Source organism: Pan troglodytes, chromosome 19, assembly GCF_028858775.2.
Source record: "Pan troglodytes isolate AG18354 chromosome 19, NHGRI_mPanTro3-v2.0_pri, whole genome shotgun sequence".
Lineage (NCBI taxonomy): Eukaryota > Metazoa > Chordata > Mammalia > Primates > Hominidae > Pan > Pan troglodytes.
The window spans coordinates 28,250,870-28,278,401 of NC_072417.2; the positions used below are offsets into that span (position 1 = coordinate 28,250,870).

At 39.1% G+C, this 27,532-nt stretch overlaps 1 protein-coding gene and 1 pseudogene across 2 annotated transcripts in view; both read left to right on the forward strand.

Annotated features, from left to right (window-relative positions):
* The window catches only part of IKZF3 (IKAROS family zinc finger 3), a 107,840-nt gene that overhangs the window by 10,073 nt on the left and 70,235 nt on the right, over positions 1 to 27,532 (forward strand). For both annotated transcript variants that reach the window (XR_010152871.1, XM_003953029.5), the window contains exons 2-3: positions 23,244 to 23,297; positions 25,910 to 26,011. Coding sequence is in view for 1 of the 2 variants with exons in the window: in XM_003953029.5 (XP_003953078.1) it covers positions 23,244 to 23,297; positions 25,910 to 26,011 (156 nt within the window). In the remaining variant the exon portion in view is untranslated. The remainder of the gene's footprint in view (positions 1 to 23,243; positions 23,298 to 25,909; positions 26,012 to 27,532) is intronic.
* LOC129137760 (large ribosomal subunit protein eL39-like) lies at positions 15,459 to 15,702 on the forward strand (annotated as a pseudogene).

A 27,532-nucleotide genomic window follows, 5' to 3' on the forward strand; every position in this document is an offset into this window, starting at 1 on the left:
TAAATATTTTTTAGTTGGACATTTAAGATACTCCACAACATAGCTTCAGTACCTTTCCAGTGGTATCTTCTGTCCTGTAATGTGACTCTGGACTGCTGCTTAGTGTTCCCTGTTCAGGCATTGCTTTCCCTCACTCCCCATTTTTCTAATGCTGTTCTTCCAACTCAACAAGTCCAAAAATGAACTAATTTTCTCTCCAATCCAAACCAACGTCTCCTGACTTCCCAACACTGTTAATAGCGCCACAATCATGCCAACTGAAATCCTCACTCATCCATTATGGTCTATCCTAAATGCCATCTCCTTTAGGAAGCCATCCCTCATTCTAAGAGGAATACCTTCCTTTTCTGAAACGTAGTGACATTTTTTGCTGTCTAATGACTTCTAGACTGTAACTCCATTTTATGTTCAAACATGAAGCATTTTTGCATGGTTTTAGTACACTCAAATTTATCTAGGATTGGAATTACCACCTACATTGAGAGAGGATGATTTTTTTGTTTAGTTTAGAGCTTAGCCACTTTTACCATTATTATTACTGTTTTTCATTTAATCCATGGCTTTATTTCCTTGTTTTTTAAATTTTATTTCCTTGCTTTTTTTTTTTTTAAATTGATGCAACATGCATCCTTCTGCATTTAGCTGTTGCATTCATGGTGATTCTACAAATACGTCTATCTACCTTATTCTGTCTTCTGGAATAATTGTGCTGGTGCATTTACATTTTGAAATATAGAATATTATTTACTGTCATTTATTTCACCTTTATATTACAATTGGGACTTTGTTTTTTTGTTTGAGACAGAGTCTTGCTCTGTCACCCAGGCCGGAATGCAGTGGCGTGATCTCGGCTCACTGCAACCTCCGCCTCCCAGGTTCAAGTGATTCTCCTGCTTCAGCCTCCTGAGTAGCTGGGATTACAGGCATGTGCCACCACGCCCAGCTAATTTTGTATTTTTAGTAGAGACAGGGTTTCACCATATTGGTCAGGCTGGTCTCCAACTCCAGACCTCGTGATCCACCTTCCTCGGCCTCCCAAAGTGCTGGGATTACAGGCGTGAGCCACCGTGTTCGGCCTTTTTTTTTTTTTTAGACGGAGTTTCGCTCTTGTTGCCCAGGCTGGAGTGGAATGGGGCGATCTCGGCTCACTACAACCTTCACCTCTCAGGTCCAAGCGATTCTCCTACCTCAGCCTCCCGAGTAGCTGGGGTTACAGGCATGTGCCACCACGCCTGGCTAATTTTGTATTTTTAGTAGAGACAGAGTTTCTCCATGATGGTCAGGCTAGTCTTGAACTCCCGACCTCAGGTGATCCACCTGCCTTGGCCTCCCAAAGTGCTGGAATTACAGGTGTGAACCACCGCTCCTGGCCTGTTATTTTTTTAAAATAAAAAAAATTTTGACAAGCATTGCCTACAGTTTAAACAGTATCAGCAAAACCTATCATCACTCTGATAGCATACATTGCATCAGTGGTGGGTCATCTTCACATATGTACTTAACGTATGTTTTTTATTGTTTAAAAGATTTTAAAAGATAGTTGAAGAACGACAGTTTTATAAAGTTTAATTTTGATGAATCTTGTAATACATTTATTATACAATATAATTCAAAAGTCAGAAATCTTCATTCTTCGTTCTAAAACTATTTATTGAATACCTTTTTTGTGTCACATATGCAAAATACTGGCAATACAGTGGTAAAAAAGGCAGACAAAGCTTTGGCCCTTATGGAATTTGGTAAGGTAAGGAAGACAGACCAAAGAACAAGTAATAACAATTGAAATAATTAAATTTATGCTAAGTGCTATGAAGGAAATAAAAAGAATGCTAATATGGAGAGTAATGGAAGGAGGCAGGGTCAGGGACCTCTCCTCTAAAGAAGAGGTCTGGCTAGTGATAGGAATGTGGCTCTGGCTGTTTTCTTCAGCACATGGATGATTTTTTTTTTTTTTTGAGATGTAGTCTCACTCTGTCACCCAGGCTGGAGTGCAGTGGTGTGATCTTGGCTCACTGCAACCTCTGCCTCTGGGGTTCAAGCGATTCTCCTCCCTCAGCCTCCTGAGTAGCTGAGATTATAGGCACGCACCACCATGCCTGGCTAGTTTTTGTATTTTTCGTAGAGAACAGGGTTTCACCTTGTTGGTCAGGCTGGTCTCGAACTCCTGACCTCTTGATCCGTCCGCCCCGGCCTCCCAAAGTGCTGGAGACTATGGGTGTGAGCCACTGCGCCCAGTCAGTGATATTTAAAGCCAAGGGAATGAATGGGATCACCTAAACAGAGAATATATTGAGAGAAGGGCTCTCAGGATAGTGCCTGGAGACATACCTCATTTGGTCAGGTAGAGGAGAAGCCAGCAAAAGAGAAAGAGCAGCCAGTGAGACAGGAAGAAAACCAGCAGAGTGTGGTGTAACGGAATTCAAGAAAGGGGAGTATTTCATGAAGGAGTGGGTGGTCAGCTATGTTGAATGTGGCTGAGAAATCAAGCAAGATAAGGACAAAGAGTGTGGTTGGTTTTGGCAACATAACACTTGCTAGTGACCTTGACAAAAGTGGTTTCTGTGGAGTGGTGGGGATGGAAACCAAATCGAAGTGGGTAGAGTGGGAATGGGAGTAGAAGAAGTAGAAACGTTGATTACAGACCAGTTTTTCCAGAAGTTTAGCTATGAGGGTGAAGAAGAGAAATCAGTGGGATGTTGCTGGAGGGAAATGTGGATTAAGAGAGGTTTTGTGTTTGTTTTGTTTTTCAAAGATGAGTGACATTTACACTATCTGTAGTGTAAGTTTATTGAGAGAAAAATGCCAATATTGAAACATTTTGAAATCCTAATTTGCAGGGAAGTTTGGGAAATTAGTGATCACTGAAAATATCTTCATATTTAGTTTATGCATGACATGTAAATCAATTTCTGTACCACGTGATTTTTAAGCTATATATGGAGCCCATTCAGTGAGTGGTTGGTGTAGATGCAACTTATAAAAATTCTGTAGCAAAATCATGAGAAACTCTTGAAATTCAAAGTTTTTTTCAAAAGCAAGAAGATACTGTTATAATTGCATTTCTTAGGTTTAGGATTTAGATATTTGGAGATGTGTGAGTATTCAATGGATTTTCTTTAAATTAAGGAATAACATATAATTAAAGTGCACATATCTTTTGTATATAGCTTGATTATTTTTCACCTATATCCAACCTTCCAGATCAATATATGGAACACTTGCATCACCTTAGAAGGTTTCCTTCTGTCCATTTATTGTTAATTTCCCCCTTTGCCCCAAATTAATCACTATTCAGACTTGTATCCTCATAGATAGTTTTCCTGTTGTTGAATTTCATATAAATTAATTTTACAATATATGCTTTTCTGGGGTCTAGCTTCTTTTCCTCAATAGATTTTTGAGATCCATCCAAGTTGTTATATTTATTAGTAGTTCACTCTCTTTTATTATCGAATAGTATGGATATACCACAATTTATACCTTCTGATGTTGATGGACAATTGATTGTTTCCAGTGTTTGGCTGTATTACAGACATTCTTTTGCATGTCTTTTGGTGGGCCTATATGTATTCATGTCTCTTGAATATATACCTAGGTGGCCAGGCACGGTGGCTCACGCCTGTAATTCCAGCACTTTGGGAGACCAAGGCGGGCAGATCACTTGAGCCCAGGAGTTCAAGACCACCCTGAGCAACATGGTGAAACCCCATCTCTACAAGAAAAAGTACAAAAATCAGCCAGGCCTAGTCATGTGCTCCTGTAGTCCCAATACTGGGAGGTCAAGTCTGCAATGAGCCATGATCACACTACTGCACTCCAGCCTGAGTTGCAGAGCAAGACCCTCCCTCTCTCTCTCTCTATATATATAGTATATATAATATATACGTGTATATAACATACATGTATATAATATACACGTGTATATAATATACGTGTATATTATATATACTATAGAGTATATTATATATGTATATATACTATAGAGTATATTATATATTATATATACTATATGTATATATACTATATAGCCTATTATATATGTATATATAGTATATATAGTATATAGTATATAGTATATATAGTATATAGTATATAGTATATATAGTATATAGTATATATAGTATATATAATATATAGCCTATTATATATGTATATATAATATATACTACATATTATATATACATATATAATATATAGTATATAGTATATATTATACATTATATATACTGTATATTATATATACATATTACATATATACATATGTAATATGTATATATAATATACAGTATATATAATGTATAATATATATAATGAATATATGTGTATATATATACATATATAGTATATATACTATATAGCATATTATATATGTATATAATATGCTATATAGTATATATACTATATAGCATATTATATACATATATAATATGCTATATAGTATATATACTATATATTATTTATGCTATATATTATATATACATATATAATAGGCTATATATTATACATATATAATAGGCTATATAGTATATATACATGTATAATATGCTATATATTATATATACATGTATAATATGCTATATATTGTATATACATGTATAATATGCTATATATTGTATATACTATATATTATATATACATACAATATGCTATATATTATATATACATACAATATGCTATATATTATATATACATATATAATATGCTATATATTATATATACATATATAATATGCTATATATTATATATACATGTATAATATGCTATATATTATATATACATGTATAATATGCTATATATTATATATACATGTATAATATGCTATATATTATATATACTATATATTATATATACATACAATATGCTATATAGTATATATACATGTATAATATGCTATATAGTATATATACATGTATAATATGCTATATATTGTATATACTATATATTATATATACATACACACACACACACACACCCCCCCCCCTAGGAATACCATTTCTGGGTTCTAATGTAGGTGTATGTTTAGGTTTGATACATATTGCCAAAGAGTTTCCAAAGTGGTTGGATCAGTTTACCCTCCCACTAGCAATGTCTGAGAGTTATACTTGTTCCACATCTTTTTGTTAACACTTGCTATTATCAGTCTTTTTAATTTTTACCATTCTTTTGGGTGTGTAGTGAGTGGTATTTCATTGTGGTTTTAATTTAATTTGCATTTTCCTGATGAGTAATTACATTGAGTGTCTTTTCTTATGTTTATCGGCCATTTTGGATCCTCTTTCCTGAAGCGTCTAAGGTTTTCTGGTCATTTACTTTTTTTGTTAGTTTGTTTTGTTTTTTTTTCCTGAGACGGAGTCTCGCTCTGTTGCCCAGGTTGAAGTTCAGTGGTGCAATCTCGGCTTACTGCAACCTCCACTTCCCAGCGATTCTCCTGCCTCAGCCTCCTGAGTAGCTGGGATTACAGGTGACTACCGCCCCACCTGGCTAATTTTTGTATTTTTAGTAGAGATGGAGTTTCACCATGTTGGCCAGGCTGGTCTCAAATTCCTGACCTCAGGTGATCCGCCTGCCTTGGCCTCCCAAAGTGCTGGGATTACAGGCATGAGCCACCGCGCCTGGCTGGATTTTTTTTTTTTAATTGGGTTGTCTTTTTTCGTACTGATTTTGTGGGCTTTTTTTTTTTTTTTTTTCCAGGTGCTATCACACCTGGCTAATTTTTGTATTGTTTTAGTAGAGACAGGGTTTTAGCATGTTGGCCAGGCTGGTCTCAAACTCCTGACCTCAGGTGGTTTGTCTGCCTTGGCCTCCCAAAGTGCTGGGATTACAGGCTTGAGCCACTGCACCCAGCCAGTAATGTGTACTTTGTCAGATGTGTAATACAAATACTTTATCCCAGTCTGTAACTTGTTTATTTTTCTTAATCTATTTGATGAATAGAATTCTTAATTTTAATGAAGATTAATTTATCAGCTTCTTTTTTGTGACTAAGTGCTGCTTATATCTTGCTAAAGAATTCTTTGCCAGGCACGTTGGCTCCCATCTGCAATCCTACCACTTTGGGAGGGTAAAGCGGGAGGATCATTCAAGGCCAAGAGTTTAAAACCAGCCTGGGCAATGTAACGAGACCCCATCTCTCCAAACATTTTTTTAAAAATTAGCTGAGTGTAGTGATGCACACCTGTAGTCTCAGCTACTCAGGAAGCTGAGGTGGGCAGATTGCTTAAGCCCAGGAGTTCCGGGCTGCAGTGAGCTACGTCATGTCACTGCATCCCAGCCTGTGCAACAGAGTGAGACCCTGTCTCTAAGAAAAAAAGAAAAATAAATCTTTACCTACTCCAGGGTCATGAAAATATTCTGTTTTCCTCTAGAAGTTCGATTGTTTCAACTTTCATATTTAGCTCTGTTACCCACTTCAAATTAATGATTCTATTTTTGGCTCCAGCTATTTTACAGTTATAAAACTAGGCATTTTACAGTTATAAAACAAGTCTTCATTTCAATATGTTGGATTCAATCATTTTACCAGAAACATCTTTTTAAAGTAGCAATGACATGAAATGCCCATTTTTCCTTTTCTCTCTGCATGTTCATTTGGTAGCATGTGATATACAAGGTAAAATTGGAATGTATGTTTTTGTCTACAACTTAAGGGTAACCGACCTTTGAAGGAAAATAACACTAGACACTGACTTTGTTGTTTTAACAACAGTTGTCAGCAGTTCACCTGTGCCCCACGGTCTACAGTTTCCTCATTAAACACTTAATCTAGGAGAAAAAATGGAATGCTTTATTTTTTTTTAAAGGGGGAGGGTAGGAAGAACTGGAACAGTAACTTGGTTGTATTTGATCTGGTGTTTTTAAGCAAGCAGTCTTGATGTTTCTTAACATTTACCTTAGCCCAAGGAAATAGGGAAGGAAGTATTTCATGATTGGAGGGATTACTCTCACTTTAACGCATGTCTTTGTTTTTGTTATCTTCCTTTCCCCTCAATCAGCAATAATGCACAGTCAGTTAAGGTGTTTGAAATTAATTGGATCTAAAATTTCTTCTAGTTCTGACCTTCTAAAATCTGTAATCTGTATAGGAAGGCATTTAAAACACGATTTAAATTCTCTGAAGCAACAGTAAAACTCAAGAGACAAATCCTGCTTCTCTTCTTAATGTGTCACTGACTTTGTGCCCTTGGGCGATTACTGGCCTTTATGTTTTTTGTCATTATTTGTATCTTGGATTTTGTCTGTAAAATGGGGAAAATAATAAATGCCATTGCCCCTATTTATCTTCCAGAATTGTTATGAGAAAAAAAGAAATCTCATTGCACTATTAGGCTGAGTGCTTGATGCCACGTTTTTGGAGAGCCACAGGCAAACAAAAACGGGTTCAGAAGACAGCTCTCACCATGGTCAGGAAACTGGGTGGTAACATCTGAGCTATAACTTATCCTGTATGTTCCCAGAAAGCTGAACTAGGACCTGAAATAGACATTTCAGTAAATTTGAGTTCAGCTACATTTAAGAAAGAATGCTTTTAACTACTAGAGTTTTTCTGAAATGGAAAGGAATAACTTCTGTATTATTCGAAGTGTTCAAGCAGAGGCTGTATAACCCAAGTAGGGGGATATTAGAGGACATTCAAACATCAGATGGCAGAGGAAGGAGAGGTAAGCTAGTTATGATAATAATTTCGATTCTAATATGCTAATTTCATCGGTTATAGGGATCATTTTTCATCCTACAGAACTGTTCTTGTACTGATGGAATTTGAGGAATGATTATATATGATGGTGATACGGAGAACTGGTAAAGGATTTTGCAGAAATGACAGCGAACGCTTCTCTGCCACATTTACAGTCCCAGGTGTTAATGTTGCAATTCTGAAAACATTCTTATAATCAGTGCCTCAATTTCTAAAACTTTTAATTAAAAAGTAAAAGTGAACATTTTAGATAAGATAAACTTTTTCTTTTTAAAAAAGAGGTATGGGTATAAAGGACTCCATTTACTATTATAAAGAAGGAATGGAATATCAACATTCAGAGATAGCTTTCTGGCACCTCTGGTGCCTGACAGCTGGCAAACTCAATACAGGATTCTTTCTGAGATTTGACATTTTGCTTTGCTTTAGTGCTTATACTTCCTACTGGGAAAACAGACCATGGAGTAGAAATATGATCTCTGAAATTAAGAGGAAAATTTTGTTAGCTAATATTCTTAATTGAATGGTAATTATTTAATAGTACAGTATTAGAAATAAAGGCAAGTTTATAACCATTAGAATTAAAAACATGATTGTACATTTTTGTTGCTAATGTAAATATTTGATTTTGTTCATAGCTAATTTATATTTGAACTAATAGGTAAAGCATTCATATGTGAACTTCCATGAAATCTCAATTAACTAGACTCCTGCCATTTCCAAGTTTAAATTTTATTTATAATCTGCCCCCTTTCGTTTTACAGCACATGAAATGTTAGAAACTCTGAAAAAAAAAAAAAAAAAACCTTGGTATCTTAAAAAAACTAACCGGTGAAAAAATTTATATAGCGTCATCGTCAATGAAAAGAGAATCTAAAAAGCCAAAAACGAATTTGAAATTATCATCTCTTAGTAAGCATGTGATGAAGTCTTGTTTTCTATACTGGTAGAAAACAATTTGACATTGCTAGAATGGCTATGAGTAGCTATGAATGGGAGAGTGCTGTGGAACACTGCAAAAGAAATAAGCTTTAACTTTTACAGTCTAATATATATGTCAGTATCTCAGTAGTAGACTAGTTGTGTCCTTTAGAAGATGTGTTATTTAAGAGATAAGGTGTTAATGGAAAACACTTATGTTTTAATTAAACCTTAAAACATATCAGGAGATTGGTTATTTAGTTGTGGAAAGAGCAAAAAGACAAATGAAATAGGTATTAACTAGAGTTTTCTGCTAGATTACAACTCTGGCTTTTAAATGAAATAAGAAAATGGTTTTATCTAATGATACCAAAAAATCCTGATGAAAACATGGTGCTAAGTATATATTTGTATACATACATGTATGTTCATTTAAAAATATTTTATCTGGATATTTGGATATCCTGTGGTCGATATTTTTACCCTCTGAAAAGTCGCATTAATTTTTCAATCAGTGACATTTGTAAAGTGCTTTGTATGAAAGGTGCTGTCTAAATGTTTTATTTCTTTGATTACTGCATCAGTGAAAACCACAACTTTCTCTTGAAATTCCAATTGCAGGGTTTTGAAAGTAAACATAGAAGTATTAGTAATAGACCTAGAACAGGGCTCCATAAGCTTTTTCTGTAAAGGACCAGATAGTGAATGTTTTAGGCTTTGCAGGTCATATGGTCTCTGTCACAACTACTTAGTTGGCTGATGGAGTACAAAAGCAGCCATAGACAATATACAAATGAATGGGTTTAGCTGTGTTCCAATAAAACCTTTTTTTTTTTTTTCTTTTTTGGAGACAGAGTCTCGGCCTGTTGCCCAGGCTGGAGAGCAACGGGGCAATCTCAGCTCATTGAAACCTCTGCCTCCCAGGTTCAAGTGATTCTCCTGCCTCCCCCTCCTGAGTATCTGGGATTATAGGCACCTGCTACCAAGCCTGGCTAATTTTTTTTGTATTTTTTTATAAAGACGGGGTTTCGCCATGTTGACCAGGCTGGTCTCGACCTCCTGACCAAGTGATCCACCTGCCTCAGCCTTCCGAAGTGCTGGGATTACAGGCATAAGCCACCGTGCCTGGCCTCCAATAAAACTTTATTGATGAACACTGCAATTTGAATTTTGTAAAATGTTCAAGTGTATTCTTCTGATTTTTAAAAACCATTTAAAGATGTAAAAACCATTCTTAGTTCACAGGCAGTACAATAACAGGCAGTGAGCCATAGTTTGCAAAACCATCTAGTGCGTTCATAGGGATCAACAATAGAGATATAAAACTTCACTTGTTCATTCAACAAGTATTTATTCAGTGTCCATCATGAGCAGACACTAGTGTAGGGGCTGAAGATACAGCAATACAAAACAGACAACATCACTGTTCTCATGGAGCTTACATTCTTGTGGGAAAAGACAGATTTAAAAAAATGAGTGATGGTGATCTGGGAGGCTGAGGCAGGCGGATTACCTGAGGTCAGGAGTTTGAGACCAGCCTGACCAACATGGAGAAACCCCATCTCTACTAAAAATACAAAATTAGCTGAGCATGGTGTCGCATGCCTGTAATCCCAGCTACTTGGGAGGCTAAGGCAGGAGAATCGCTTGAACTGGGCAGGCGGAGGTTGCCGTGAACCGAGATCGCACCAATGCACTCCAGCCTGGGCAACAAGAGCAAAAAAATAAAAAATAAAAAAACAAGACTCTGTCCCCCGCCAAAAAAGGAATGATGGTGATAATGAAAAAATTTTATAAAGAAAAATAAAGCAGGTAAGAGGAAAGAAAATGACAATGGAAGATGACATTTTATGTAGGGTAATTAGGTAAACCTTGTTTGAATAGGTGACTTTTAAGCAGATACTTGAATGAAAAGAGAAATTGAGCCAAGTGGCTTCTAAGAGGAAAGCATTATAGTCAGGGGGAAGGGTAAATGCAAAGGCCTTGAGGCAGGAGCATGCTTTCCCTGTTCAAATAACAGGAGAAATGTAGACAATTGATGAGATTTATATTTCAACAAAATTAACCCACTCCAAGATTCTTCCATCATTTGCCCCAGATATGTATAAACATCAGTACAGGAAACTATATTTCTATCAAAAGCAATATAGGGACTCTTCCTACTTAACTTTGTAGAGCATTCTTTTGGAAAATATTTCAAAGCTATGTTGACTGCCTACACATTAAAAAGACCACAGTAGACCCCATCAAATGGAAACTTTTTGTGGGTTTGTTAGGGGGGACTGAAGTGTAAAGAAGTTACAAAATGATTAATTAAAAACTAAGATGTTTTTGCTGCATTTAGAAATATTTAACAAGTTTCTGGTCTTCGTTTGGGAGTTCCTTCACCATCTGTCCACTCCTATCTTTGAATGGGCTTCATGTTCTTATAAATACCTTGAAGTTTAGGGGGGAAATACACTTCAATCTATCTTGTTGTTGTGTTTTAATTTAGTAGCTAATAAGAACATTCATGTGACCTGATCACAGATGGTTTTCCTATCTCTTTTTTTTTTTTTTTTTTAAAGACGGAGTCTCACTCTGTCGCCCAGGCTGGAGTGCAGTGGTGCCATCTCGGCTCACTGTAACCTCTGCCCCCCGTGTTCAAGCGATTTTCCTGTTATGAATGCTAAGGTAGTCAGAATCTCATTTTTCTCTTCGAAACTACACTCAGTTACTTCTGGTGTTATTTACAGTACACAAAGGACACTTTAAAAATATTGAGAGCTATTTAAATGTCAGAGGGTTTAAAATATTCAGGGGACCAAGACCTTTTGCCTTTAGTTCACCAAATCAAAAGCCATCTTTCTGTGTAGTGACTAAAAGATGTTCCCACATGAAGGTTGCTCATGTGAAAGCTTTGAGCTAGTTTTCGTTCTTTCTTTTTTTTTCCCCTCCGTTAAGAATCTTTTCAGCATGCAGTTGAAAGTTTCATAGTTAGCGTTTTTAAAAAACACTATCGAACTTACAGAAAAGTTGCAATACAGCACAAAAAAACTTTTTTTCTGCAGGTTTTGAAAGTAAGTTGCTGACACGGTGCTCTATCCCTCTCCTATGCTTTAGCGTATGTGTCCTGCCTTCACAATAAAATAATCAAAACCAGGAAATCAACATTACTACCATTCAATCCTCAGACCCCATTCAGGTTTCTCCAGTTGCTTCTGTGATGTTCTTTACCACAAGATATTTCGGTTCAGGATCACACATTGCTTTTCGTTGTCATGTCTCTTTCCTCTCCTTCAGTCTGGAACAGTTCTTCAGTCTTTCATGACCTTGAAACTTTTGAGGATTATAAGCCAGCTGCTTTGTAAACTATCCCTGCAAATTCGAGTTTGGTTGTTTCTTTATGGTTTGATTCATGTTTTGCATATTTGGCAGGAATATCACAGAAGTGATGCTATGTTCTACTCACTATCAGAAGGCACATAATTTTTGTTTGTCCCATTACTGATGATGACCACATGTAACTTTGCTCAGTTACAGTGATATCGAACAGGCTTTTCCATTATATAGGTGCTCTTTTCTTTCAACCTTGTAATTAATAAGTATTTTTGGAGAGAAGCACTTTGAAACTATATAAATATCCCATTTGTCACCACACTTTTAATTTATTCATTTATTAACATCAGAATGTTAATAATATACTCATGAATTTGTACATGAATAATGTACTTATGAATAATGTACTCAGAATGTACTCATGAATTTCTGTTTTTTTTTTCCAATGAGTTATAGTCTAATACTATTATTATTTTATGCTCCTTTGTCCCAGATTTGGCCAATGGAAACCCCTTCAGGATGACTGCTCTATACTTTTAAGATATCCACTTCATTCTGTGAGCACTTCCTTGCTTTCTGGCACAGCAAAATGTTCCCGACTCATACTTTCAATTCTCATGCCTTAGCCACCCCAGTAGCTAGTACTACAGGCATGCGCCACCATGCCTGGCTAATTTTTGTATTTCTAGTAGAGATGGGGTTTCGCCATGTTGGCCAGTCTTGTCTCAAACACTTGAGGCTGAGGCGGGCCTCAAATGATCCACCTGCCTCAGCCTCCCAAAGTGTTGGGATTATAGGAGTGAGCCACTATGCCCATCTTGGAGTAAACCATTTCTTCAGGGAGCCTCGTTCCTTTAAATGGAGAATAATATTTAGAAGTTAATATCTAGACGCTATTGTAGTTTCACTGTTCCTAGGTGCTCTCAGTGAATGGGGAAAGGGACTGTATTTATGTATACCCATATACACACATTTACATCTATATTTTATCTGTTTTTTTTTTTTTTTTTTTTTTGCTTTGTTGTCATCCAGGCTGGAGTACAGTGGCACCTTCATAGCTCACTGTAGCCTTGAACTTGTGAGTTCAAGTGATTCTCCTGCTTCAGCCTCCTGAGTAGCTAGGACTACAGGCACACTTCACCACACCTTTCTAATTTTAATATTTTTTTGTAGAGACAGGGTCTCACTATGTTGCCCAGGCTAGTCTTGAACTCCTGGTATCAAGCAATCCTCCTGCCTTGGCCTCCCAAAGTGCTGGGATTACAGGCATGAGTCACCTCGCCTGGCCTATCTTTTTATATATAGTAGAAGCCATGAGTTCATGCCAGTACATCCACTTCCAATACAGGACCACAGGCTTCCATATTTGTAACTCCCTTCTCTCACAGAAAAACCTGGCTCTCATTATCCTTATTATATTTACTTATTTGACCATTCCTCCACTATGTAATACAACCAGTCGCCCATTGGCACTTGGCATCTCCTACTCAGCACAGTTGCTCTGCTTGACTCATTTGGTTTTGATAATCCCATACTGTGGCCTCCACTCTGTGCGGACATTCTTCTCAACTGCTTGAGCTCTGACAGCCCCATGCAGGACTGCCCCTAAAATGTAGATGCCCTCTTCACCCCACTCGAGTTTTGGTACTTTGCACTGGACTACTCCTGGCATTGAAGTTCTCCTCATTCCATTTAGCCTCTAGTGGGGGCTGCCAGCCACTTCATTCCCTCTTCATTCCCCTCTTCATTCCCTCTCAGGCTCCAGCAGTCCAGGCCAGGCAGTCCTCCTCCCTGCATGTCCTCTTATACTGTTTGAGCTCTGACTTTTCATGCTGTCTGTCCCTCCATGTGGAAACTTGCCTTTTTTTTTTTGTTCCAGACAGAATCTCTCTGTTGCCCAGGCTGGACTGCAGTGGCACTGTGTCATCTCACTGCAGCCTCGACTTCCAGGGCTCAAGTGATCCACCCACCTCAGCCTCCCGAGTGACTGGGACTACAGGCTCATGCCAACATGCCTGGCTAATTTTTGTATTTTTCGTAGAGATGGGGTTTCGCCATGTTGCCCAGGCTGGTCTTGAACTCCTGGGCTCAAGCAACCTGCCCACCTTGGCCTCCCAAAATGTTGGGACTACAGGCATGAGCCACCACACCTGGCCTGAAACCCTCCTTACCTCGTTCACACTGCCTACCCTGCATGGACACACTCTTCATGCTGGCTGGTCTCCAGCAGCCCACCCTGGGCTACCCCTATTCATTGCATGGACATTTTTCTCATCCAGCTTGGATTTTGACATCCCATGCCAAGCTGCTCCTTTGCGTATTTTTAAACTATGTGTATTTCCCTTGCCTTTATGCTTTGTTGCTAACCTCTAATGGCTAACATATTAAAAGTTTTAAATTAGAATACAATGTGACTATAGTGACTGTATTTTTTAAACTAAAAATTGGAATATGACCTGATTATAGACCATTTTAAATCAGTACTTTTCTAAATAGTTTTGAGTAAATGATCACAGTCAAAATAAAGAACAAAGGAGAGTTTTAATTTCTGTAATGGAGTAGTACCTCCTATTGAACCAACCTTTCCACGGATAAGAATGATAGATTCTGGACAAAATATAAAAAAAATTATCACCTGAAAGCACTGGAAAAATGACCAAAAGCAGCCTGTTTTATGGCCTTTTATACAAGGGCAGGCCCCATTTCAGCCTCAGAGTGGATAGAAAATCCACAGTTTTGACAAACCATAACAACCACAGCAACTGGGAAGTGAAGGAAGACATTCTGCAGTGGAGAAAGCCAGAGAGGGCTTTTTTGGATATAAATTATCTGGCTGATCCACTAATGTGTAGAGTTACACTCTAAATAGCCCAACTGAGGCTAAAATAACTAAACAGATTTATACTTCTGCAAAGGTGACTAACTCATCCCAGTTTCTTTGGGACTCTGAAAGTTCTGTGTTCTAGGAAACCCCTCAATCCAGGCATATTGGAACATTTGGTCACCCCAGCTGCTGCCCACAACAGGTGAGACGGAGTTTGAGTTTAAGCCAAGGCAAGTTAGTTGCAAGGTTTAAAAAGTAAAAAGTCTGGTCAGGCATTGTGGCTCAAGTCTGTAACCCTAGCACTTTGGGAGGCCAAGGCGGGAAGATTACCTTGAGGCCAGGAGTTTGAGACCAGCCTGGGCAACATGGCGAGACCCCCTCTCTACAGAAAATAGAAAAATTAGCTGGGCATGGTGACACCTACCTGTAGTCCCAGCTACTCGAGAGGCTAAGGTGGGAGGATCACCTGAGCCCAGGGAGGTCAAGGTTGCAGTGAGCTGTGATTGCACCTATAGTCCCGGCTACTCAGGAGGCAGAAGTGGGAGGATTGCTTGAGCCTGGGATGAAGAGGGCTCAAATCATACCACTGCACTCCAGCCTGGGCAACAGAGTCAGACCCTGTCTAAAAAAAATTAAAATAAAGGAAGAGTCCTCTCTTCCTTTCTCCGCCATCGTGGTGTGTGCTTGCCTCCACTTCTCACCATGTCTTCTCACAAGACTTTCAGGATTAAGTGATTCCTGGCCAAGAAACAAAAGGAAAATCTTCCCATTCCGCAGTGGATTTAGATGAAAACTGGTAATAAAATCAGGTACAACTCCAAAAGGAGACATTGGAAAAGAACCAAGCTGAGTCTGTAAGGAATTGCACATGAGATGGCACACATATTTATGCTGTCTCAAGGTCACAATCATGTTACCATATCAAGCTGAAAATGTCACCACTGTCTGGAGAGTTGAACATGTTTTATTGGGAATATATTTTTTCTCTCTGAATCTCTTATGAACGTGTTGGTTGACTGCATTCAGTAATAAATATATGAGACCTTTCATTTCAAAAAATACGAAAAAAAAGAAGGAAAATTAAAACAAAAAGGACTGGGCATGGTGGCTCATGCCTATAATCCCAGCTCTTTGGGAAGCTAAGGCAAGAGGATTCCTTGAGGCCAGGAGTTCAAGACAAGCCTGGGCAACATAGTGAGACTCTTGTCACTACAAAAAACTTTAAGAGCCAGATGTGGTGGCACACACCTGTAGTCCTAGGTACTCAGTAGACTCAGGCAGGAGGACTGCTTGAGCCCAGGAGTTTAAGGTTACAGTGAGCTACGATCATGCCACTGCACTCAAGCCTGGGCCACAGAGCAAAATCCTCTCTCTTAAAAAAAAAGTAAAACAAAGATTCCTACATGCTTCAGAGGAACATATAGAATTCACAATTTATGGGCCGGGCGCGGTGGCTCACGCCTGTAATCCCAGCACTTTGGGAGGCCGAGGCGGGCGGATCACGAGGTCAGGAGATCGAGACCATCCTGGCTAACACGGTGAAACCCCGTCTCTACTAAAAATACAAAAAATTAGCCGGGCGTGGTAGCGGGCACCTGTAGTCCCAGCTACTCGGGAGGCTGAGGCAGGAGAATGGCGTGAACCCGGGAGGCGGAGCTTGCAGTGAGCCGAGATCGCGCCACTGCACTCCAGCCTGGGCGACAGAGTGAGACTCCGTCTCAAAAAAAAAAAAAAAAAAAAAAAAAGAATTCACAATTTATGTAGTATATCATTCACAAGGTCCAGCATACAATCCAAAATTATGTGGTCATATGAAGAAGCAGGAAAATATGACCCATACTCAAGAGAAAAGGAAATCAATGGTAACTGACCTCAAGATGGCATACATAATGGAACTGGCAGACAAGAACTTGTATAAACTATAGTAATTACACTTCTGTAATTGAAGTTATAGAAGGAAAAGCGTGGGAGAATGGAACAGAAAAAATATTTGAAAGCATTTAGAGAAAAATGAAATTATTTGTTAATAATAATTATTATTTGTTAATAACAAAATAATAATATTTTGTTATTATTTGTTAATATTGTTATTAATATTTTGTTAATATTATTTGTTAATAACAAAATAATAATAATTTGTTAATAAACAAATAGAAAACCTCAGCAGAGAAATTAAAATGAACTAAATGGAAATTCTAGAACTAAAAATTACAATATCTGAAAAAGAAAACTCATTAGATAGGCTTAACAGCAAATTAAGATGACAGAAGAAAGAGTAAATGAACTTGAAGATATGAAAATAGAAATTATTCCTTCTGAATATCAGAGAAAAAAGCATTGTGGGGGGATAAAACAACAATGTCTCAGGGAACTGTGGGAAAATATGAAAAGATCTAACACACATATAATTGAACTTATAGAAGGAAAAGGGGAGGAGAATGGAACAGAAAAAATATTTGAAGAAATAATGGCTGAAAATTTCTTAAGTTTGGTGAAAAACGTAACTGTACAGATTTAAGAAGTTCCATGAACCCAAGTGAGATATATGCAAATAAAATTACAGCTGGGAATATTATGGTCAAACTGCTGAAAGCCAAAAGTAAAGAGAAAAATCTTGAAAGCACTTAGAGAAAAGGAACACATTACCTATAGGAAAACAACAACACAAGATATCACTGACTTCTCATCAGAAACAATAGAAGACAGGCCGGGCGTGGTGGCTCACGCCTGTAATCCCAGCACTTTGGGAGGCTGAGGCGGGCAGTTTATGAGGTCAGAAGACCGAGACCATCCTGGCTAACAAGGTGAAACCCCGTCTCTACTAAAAAAAAAATACAAAAATTAGCCAGGCATGGTGGTGGGCTCCTGTAGTCCCAGCTACTCGGGAGGCTGAGGTGGGAGAATGGCATGAACCTGGGAGGCAGAGCTTGCAGTGAGCCAAGATTGCACCACTGCACTCCAGCCTGGGCAACACAGTGAGACTCTGTCTCAAAAAAAAAAAAGAAAAAGAAACAATAGAAGACAGAAGACAGTGGAATGCCATCTTAAAAGAGCTGGAAGGAAAAAAAAACTGGGCCAGGTGTGGTGGTTTATCCTCTAATCCCATTTTGGGAGGCTGAGGTGAGAGGATGGCTTGAGGCCAGGAGTTTGAGATCAGCCTTGGCAACAAAGCAAGACCCTGTCTCTAAAAAAAAAAAAAAAATTTTAAGACAAAAACCCTGTAAACTCAGAATTCTATATCTAGTAAAAATATCCTATAAGATTGAAGACAAAGTAAAGACATTTGCAAATAAATGAAAACAAGAAAAGTCCCTCAGATAATTGCACTATTAAAAATGCTAAAGTTCTTTAGACTGTAGGGACGTGATACCAGATCAGAACTCAAATCTTTATGAAAAAATGAAAAGCACCAGGCCAGGCACAGTGGCTCACACCTGTAATCCTAACACTTTGGGAGGCTGAGGTGGGAGGATCATTTGAGCCCAGGAGTTTGAGACCAACCTGGGCAACACAGTGAGACCCCCGTCCCTACAAAAAAATTTTTTTTAATTAGCCAGGCATGGTGGTGCTTCTGTAGTCCTAGTTACTTGGGAGGCTGAGGTGGGAGGATTGCTTGAGCCCAGAGATCGAGGCTGCAGTGAACCATGATTGTGCCACTGCACTCCAGCCTGGCAACACAGTGAGACCCTATCTCAAAAAAAGAAAAAAAAGGCACCAGAAATGTTAAATATGTGGGTAATTAGAAAGTATTATTTTTTCATCTTAATCTTTAAAATACAATATGACTATTCAAAGCAAGAATTAGCATTGTATGGTAAGGTTTAAAGTATATGCAGATGTGATACATATGACAACTATAGTATAAAGGTTGGAGGGTAGGAAATGGGCCTAAATGGTTGCAAGCTTTTTACATTTTATGTGAAGTGTATAATTTTAACTCTAAGAAGCCTGGAAAATTAAAGATATATTTTATAGTCCCTAGAACAGAGAGAAATAGACAAATCAACGTCATATTTGGAGATTTTAATACTCCTTTTTCAGCAACTAAACAACTAGTCAAAAATTAGTATATCCATAGATCTGAATGACATTGTCAACTACCTTGATTTAATTAACATTTATTAAACAGTACACTTGAGAACTGCAGAATACCTAGAAGCAGTTTCTCCACTACTTATTGAATCTCCCCCTGTTTCTGCCCACCTGCCTCCACTCCCGCCTCCACCATGTCCATCAGGGTGACCCAGAAGTTCTACAGGGTGTCCACCTCTGGCCCCGGACCTTCAGCAGCCACTCCAACATGAGTAGGCCCGGTGCCTGCGTCAGTTCCTCGAGCTTCTCCCAAGTGGGCAGCAGCAGCAGTGTCCAGGGTGTCCTGGGTGCCAGCATGGGTCTGGGTGGAGGCTATGGCCGAGCTGGTGGTTATAGGAGGCATCACAGCCATCATGATCAACCAGAGCCTGCTGAGCCCCCTTAAGCTGGAGGTGGACCCCAACATCCAGGCCGTGTGCACTCAGGAGAAGGAGCAGATCAAGACCCTCAACAAGTTTGCCCCCTTCATCACGGTTCCTGAAGCAGCAGAACAAGATGCTGGAGACCAAGTAGAGCCTCCTGCGGCAGCAGAAGACAGCTTGGAGCAGCATGGACAACATGTCCAAGAGCTACATCAACAAACCTCCGTGGCAGCTGGACACTCTAGGCCAGGAGAAGCTGAAACTGGAGGCAGATCTTGGCAACATGCAGGGGCTGGTGGAGGACTTCAAGAACAAGTACGAGAATGAGATCAGTAAGCATACAGAGATGGAGAATAAAATTGTCCTCATCAAGAAGGATGTGGATGAGGCATACATGAACAGGGTGGAGCTGGATGGAGTCTTACCTGGATGGCAAGCTTACAAGATCAGCTTCCTCAGGCAGCTGTATGAAGAGGAGATCCGGGAGCTCCAGTCCCAGATCTCGGACACATCTGTGGGGCTGTCCACGCACAACAGCTGCTCCCTGGACACGGACGGCATCATTGCTGAGGTCGAGGCCCAGTATGAGAAGATCGCCAACCGCAGCCAGGCCAAGGCTGACAGCATGCACCAGATCAAGTATGAGGAGCTGCAGACCCTGCCTGGGAAGCACAGGATGACCTGCGTTGTACAAAGACGGAGATCTCCAAGATAAACTGGAACATCAGCCGGCTCCAGTCTGAGACAGAGGGCCTCAAAGGCCAGAGGGCTTCCCTGGAGGCTGCCATTGTGTATGTGTGGGGAGCGGTCCGTTAAGGATGCCAATGCCAGGGAGTCCAAGCTGGAGCCCGCCCTACAGTGGGCCAAGCAGGACGTGGCGCGTCAGCTGCTCAAGTACCAGGAGCTGATGACCATCAAGCTGGCCCTGGACATTGAGATCGCCACCTACAGGAAGTTGCTGGAGGGCAAGGAGAGCCAGCTGAAGTCTGGGATGCAGAGCATGAGTATCCATATGAAGATCACCAGGGGCTACTCAGGTGGGCTGAGCTCAGCCTACAGGGGCCTTACAAGCCCTGGCCTCAGCTATGGCTTGGGATCCAGCTTTGGCTCTGGCAGGGGCTCCAGCTCCTTTAGCTGTGCCTGCTTCTCTAGGGCTGTGGTTGTGAAGAAGATCAAGACGGCGATGGGAAGCTGGTGTCCCAGTCCTCTGATGTCCTGCCCAGGTGAAAGGCCATAGCAGCCCCTCCCAGCCTACCCCCTCCCATGGCTGCTCCAGAGCCTGTGGAGGAGGCCACTGTGCAAGGGAGTATAGGGAACAGGAGACCCACCTGAGGCTCAGCCCTAACCCTCAGCCCACCCATGGGGAGTTTACTGCCTGGGATACCCCCCTTTGTAGCCCATGCCTCCAGCTACAAAACAATTACATCATTTTTTTTTCCTCCAAAATAAAGCCTCAGCCAGATCTGCAAAGCAAAACAAAACAAACAAACAAAACCAACAAAAACCAGAACATACATATGTCTCAACTACACATGGCACATTCACCAAGAACACCAGTCTTAATACTTTTAAAAGGACTACAGTCACACAGACTGTGTTCTCTGACTGTAGTGCAATGGAATTTGACTTCAATAACAAGTTAGCTAAAGAATTCCCGAATTCCCCCAAATATCTGGAAATTAAACACTTATAAATAACCAGTGGATCACAGAAGACTCGAGGGAAATTAGAACTGAATTATAATCAAAACATCAGCATTTATGAGATGCAGCTAAAGCAATGCTTACAGGAAAACTTATAGCTTTAAATGTTTATAATTAGAAAAGAAGAAAGGAATAAAGTCAGTCACTAAAATTTCACCTTAAGAGGGCAGAAGCAGAGCAAGTTAAGCCCAAAGTAGAGGGAAGAAGCACTTTTGAACAAGTTCTAGTTTCTCTGTGTTGAAACTAGATGTATGCCTCCTACCCTATAACCCAGTAATTCCACACCTAGGTATTGACTCAAGAGACATGAAAGCATATGACCACAGAAATACTTGTGCAAGGATGATCATGCTCCAGTCTAATCATGAGAAAAACAAACACATCCCAGTTGAGGGACATTCTGCAAAATACCTGACCAGTACTCAAAACTCAAGATCATCAAAACAAGGAAAGTCTGAGAAACTGTCCCAACCAAGAGGAGCCTAAGGAGACAAGATGACTAAATGTAATGTGGGATCCTGGAAGGGATCCTGCAACAGAAAAAGGACATTAGATGAAAACTAAGGAAATCTGAATACTTAGATAGTAATAATGTATGAATATATATTCATTAATTATAACAGATGTACCATACTAATATAAGATGTTAATAATAGGGGAAATTGGGTGTGGGGTATATGGGAACTCTCTGTGCTATCTTTGCAATTTTTCCATAAATTTAAAACTACTCTAAAATTTAAAAGTTTATTATTTTAAAAAGGAATATCATAGTAGTTTGACTTATAAATAGCCCAAACTGGAAACAGTCTAGGTGTCCATCAATAGGAGAATGGATAAACAAACTGGGATATTCATATGGAATACTACTTAGCAATAAAAAAGAAGGAACTACTGATAAACACCACAGAATGGATGTATCTCAAAACATTATGTTGAGTGAAAGAAGCCTCGGGCAAAATAATTTATACCATATGTCTGTGTGATTCTGTTTTTATGAAGTTCTAAAATAGGCTAAACTAATCTATGGTGGAAAAAGTCAAAACAGTAGTTGTCTCTGGAGTATGTGGGTGGGAATTGACTAGGAAGAGATGTGAGGGAGTTTTTCTGGGATGATGGTAATGTTCTGTATCTTGATAGGGGTTTGCATTACATGAGGATATGCATTTTTAAAAACTCATTGAATGGTACACTTAAGATCCATGCATATCACTGTATGTAAAATTTACTTTTTAAAATCTTGTAAACATATTGAATTTTAGTTAATAATAATCATGCTGAAATGTTAGGACTGAGGTATACTGATATCTGCAACTTATTTTGCAATGCATTGAAAAAGCTGGATCGATGAATGGATTGAGAGATGAATGGGTGGAAACATATGTGAGAAAGCAAAAATAGCAAAATGTTAATTGTAGAATCCAGAGGGTGAGTAATGGATGTTCAACTGTGCAGTTCTTTTTTAAAAATTTTTTATTGATACATAATATTTTACATATTTATGGGGCACATGTGATAGTTTGTTACATGTATAGAATATATAATAATCAAGTCAGGGAATTTGGAATGTTTATCACCTTGAGTATTTATCATTTCTATGTGTTGGAAACAATTCAAGTCCTCTCTTCTAGCTATTTTGAAATATATAATACGTCGTTGTTAACTATAGTCACCCTACTCTGCTGTCAAACATTAGAGCTTATGCCTTCTGTGTAACTGTATGTTTTACCCATTAACTAACCTCTCTTCATCCCCCATTCCCACCCACACACCCTGTCTATCATTCTACTTTCCACCTCCATGAGATGAACGTGTTTACTGTCATATATGAATGAGAACATGTGATATTTGTCTTTCTGTGCCTGACTTATTTCACTTAACATAGTGACTTCCAGCTCCATCCATATTGCTGCAAATGACATGATTTTATTCTTTTTAATTGCTGAATAGTATTTCATTATATATATATGTACATATATATATATATATATACCACTTTGAACTCTTTTTTTCTATGTGTTCATAATAAAATATTGGGGGAAGAATAAAGAATATATGAAATTATTTCTAATGGGACCCACTTTTTGCATATTGTTCTTGGTGTAAGTAGATCTCTGGCAGAAAGTTCTTAGAGTAACATTGCTGAATCAATATTTTTTTTTCATGCTCCTTGAAAGGCTTTTAGGGAGAATATAGAGAAAGAGTAATCTTGCTCTGAAAGAGGAATTCTGCTGTTAAGTTTTCCGAAATGGTATCCCTTATTAAATTTGGAATGCTCAAACCTGTAGAAATGTACCCTAAGTAGCTAATATTTATAACCTCTTTCTTTTCAGATATACAAACAAATGCGGAACTGAAAAGCACTCAGGAGCAGTCTGTGCCCGCAGGTAACATCAGGTCTTTCCTCTCTGGAAATATACCTTTACTAAAAATACCAAAGAAAGAGGAATGTGCTTATTCTGGTTGCAGTAAAAATGCTATGGAAATGTGTGTGTGTTTTTTTTTAAATATGGTTGTCTGTTGCTGATGAAAAAATAACTCATCCATTTAGATCATGTAAGTTCTTTAGCATCTTAGGGCCAAACATACACTACCTAATGTTGATCACTGTTTGTTTGTTTGTTTGTTTGTTTTTTAATTTTTCAGCTCATTGCTCTGAAGACAGTTTTTGTTGAATAATATAGTAGCTTGTATTTGAATGACTTGCGATTTTTACTGTAGAACAGTGGTCTGCAAACTTTTTTGTAAAGGGCCAGATAGTAAATATTTAGACTTTGCAGGCCACATATGGTCTCTGTCACGTATTATTTTTTGTATTTCTTACAACCCTTAAAAAATGTAAAAACCATTCCTACCTCCTGGGCCCACACAGAAGCAGGCTATGGTCAGACTTGTACCTCAGGCCATAGTTTACTGATCCCTGCTCTAGAATAAATTATAAACATTTACAATAATTTATTTCCTGAAAATAACTTCTGTGTCCTCCATTGATTAACTCACTGTGTGAATCAAAGCTTACATTATATTACAAAATTTAATTTATCACTGAAATGCCTTTTTGTGTTACTGTAAGTTGTAATCACATCTTTCTTTCTTTCTTTTTTTTTTTTTGAGACGGAATTTCGCTCTTGTTGCCCAGGCTGAAGTACAATGGTGCGATCTCGGCTCACCACAACCTTAGCCTCCCGGGTTCAAGCCATTCTCCTGCCTCAGCCTCCTGAGTAGCTGAGATTACAAGCATGCGCCACCATGCCTGGTGTATTTTTAGTAGAGACGGGGTTTCACCACGTTGGTCAGGCTGGTCTCGAACTCCCAACCTCAGGTGATCCGCCCGCCTCGGCCTCCCAAAGTGCTGGGATTACAGGCATGAGCCACCGCACCCGGCCAATCACATCTTTTAACTGAATCTAAACCTCATATTAATTGTTTAGGTGTCCACTATATTTTAGTCATTTCAGGCTTGAGAAAAGTGAACCATTGTTTAGAATGGTATCTTAGAGTTCACAGAGTATACATCATAATATGCAGAAATTAGAAACTTCAGATATTCATAAATCAAACACTGAGTCCATGGTGACCACATTTTCAGGGGCTCTTAGTGATGGGTTTTGTGAAACGTGTTTCTCTTTCGCTCCCGCGTGTGTTTGGTCATGGCTCAGCTGAAAGGAGTGCCACTGCAGAGCTTCTAGTTACCTCCCTACTTCAGCCCAGCCTCAGTGCCACAGGATTCAGTGTCTTTGACTATTTTTTATATTAATGGGAACTCAGCAAATATTTTATTGAAGATTGGGAAGGAGTTAGATAAAAAGAGGGTAACTTTTCAGTTCATTTCTTCTGCTATCATCTTTTTGTTAAGCTACTACGCTTATATGTGAAAATAATTCCAGTTGCATTGTTCCTTTTTCTTCTAGTATTATCAATATTTATTATACATTTCTCTTAAACTTATTTTGTAACAAGTTTGCTGTTTGTTTAAGCATGTTTTTATTATGTCTGCTCCCTTTCACTTATGAACTTTAATAACACTTTGTATTTCCTTTATTTAATCCTTTGTCTGAGCCTACCATGTGTTAGAGTTGTGGGCTTCTCTTATCTATATCTCAAAGTATGAGCTCCTTGAAGACATAATGACTTATTCATATCTGTAGCCTTGTCAACGTTCAGTAAATGTTCAAACAAATAAAGAAACTTGGGGTCCAATATGTTTTCCACAGAATCACATTTATAATGTGAACAGAAGGGAAAAACAGAATTTGGCATACAGAAAGCTTACAGATCTTCCTCCTAGGAAAGCATCTTTCCCAAATTAGGTTATGCCAGTGTTTGCACGCTTAGTATTTCTGGTCACTACTTTGTCATAAATAGCAATGGCATCCTACTGAATATCGTGAGATATACCAATGGACAGATAGTTTTTCTCCAGAAGGAACATGAGTGCCCTTTAACTCAGATGAAAGAAATATTCAAGAAAGTTGTGTGTATTCAGAGGGTACATGAACCCTGGGCATATTTCTTTTCTCTTTTTTTTTTTTGTTTGAGATGAAGTCTCACTCTGTCACCCAGGCTGGAGTGCAGTGGTGCTATCTTGGCTCACTGCAACCTCCACCTCCCGAGTTCAAGTGATTCTCCTGCCTCAGCCTCCCGAGTAGCTGGGATTACAGGCATGCACCGCCATGCCCAACTAATTTTTGTATTTTTAGTAGAGATGGGGTTTCACCATGTTGGCCAGGCTGGTCTCGAACTCCTGACCTCAGGTGATCTGCCCATCTCGGCCTCCCAAAGTGCTGGGATTACAGGCGTGAGCCACTGCGAACCCTGGGCTTATTTCTAAACCTCAAGAGTTTTCATGTATATATCCCTTTTGGGTATGTGTGAAGGGGTACTATCTGTCACTAAAAGATTGTGTGAAGCTGAAAGTTAAATGGGGGTCTACTTAATACATATTTATAAAAATCCTTTAACGTTGAACCACATACTTAAAATTCCTTTTATCTTTTAGAAAGTGCAGCGGTGTCGAATGACTACAGTTTAACCAAATCTCATGAAATGGAAAATGTGGACAGTGGAGAAGGCCCAGCCAATGAAGATGAAGACATAGGAGGTGAGCCGTAGTGTGCAGACTAAACACTGATGCCTGTAGATATTGCTTAGGCTTAGTGTAGAGAAGAAATCAGCTCTCCAAGGAAAACTTGCAATTGTAGGTTTAGTTAGGAGTGATTCTGTTTTGTTAATTTCACAAATATTTGCATTTCATAGTTGTAGGTTATCAGCAAATTTTGAGAATTTAAGGTGCTTATCCAGTGTTCCAATTATATTAACTTCACTTAAAACATGATGTTTGACTATTTTCCATTATAAAAGTAATACATGTTTATTGTAGAAAGTTTGTCTGGGGTGTTTTCTGACACCAACAAACCAATTTTCCGGTTTTCCGACAATGACTTGGTGTCCAACAATTCAATTCAATTATTATTATTATTTTTTTTTTGAGACGGAGTTTCACTTTGTCGCCCAGGCCAGAGTGCAGTGGCGCAATCTCGGCTCACTGCAACCTCCGCCTCCCATGTTTTAGTGATTCTCCTGCCTCAGTCTCCCAAATAGCCGAGATTACAGGCGCCCACCACCATGCCCGGCTAATTTTTGTATTTTTGTTAATAGAGACGGAGTTTTACCATGTTGGCCAGGCTGGCCAGGAACTCCTGACCTCAAGTGATTGCCAAACTCAGCCTTCCAAAGTCCTGGGATTACAGGCATGAACCACCACACCCAGCCCACTTCAATTCAATTCTGATTGTAATTCCTGATGTTTGCGTAGACCGCACAGGTTACAGGCTCAGTCTCACAGTACTGCACAGTACTCTCCCTACTTTAGACAACAGTCTCAAGTACCAGGTCCCCAGGTTACCTGCACTTTTGTCTGACTTAGCTACAAAATCGGGGACTCCCCTCCACATGTTTAATAATTTGCTAGGATGACTCACAGGACTTGTTACATAACTCATTTATTCATTCCTTTACTCTCAGCTACTCTTCCTCCTTCTTACTGTTTATGCCCAAACTTCCCCACCTTTGGGAGGAATATTAGGTTTGACCACTGCACTGGTCTAGATCGTAGGCAGCAATACTAGTCTAGCAAGCACCTCTCCCTCAGTCAACTCCCATACATACAGGATAGGGTTACACAGGTACAGAACTAGTGGGCTATTTCTACCACTAGGCAATACATCTGCATTCCATGTTAACCCCAATTTTGCCAGATGGGATAAAGGCACAGCCTGCCTCATCAGGCCCTTAGGAGTTCTGACATAAAGGTTTAAAGCTACGGTTACACTTTCTTGCTTTAGAAATCATCTCTGTTTCTGGCACTTGTAATTACAGTGCTGGTATTGCAACCACTGCATCTGGTAGGAAAGAGAAAGCTGATGTGACAATGTAGGGAAGGAAAAAAAGAATAGTCATCACACCAATATCCTCCTCTTTGGCAAGAATTGTATAGTCATATCAGCATCCTCCCCCACCTCCTCTTCCCTAATCCACCAGAAAAACAGAGGAATCTACCTAGTGGGAACACTCCCTTAGCTCATTTCAATGTGACCTCACACTTGTGCAAATGCATAAACCA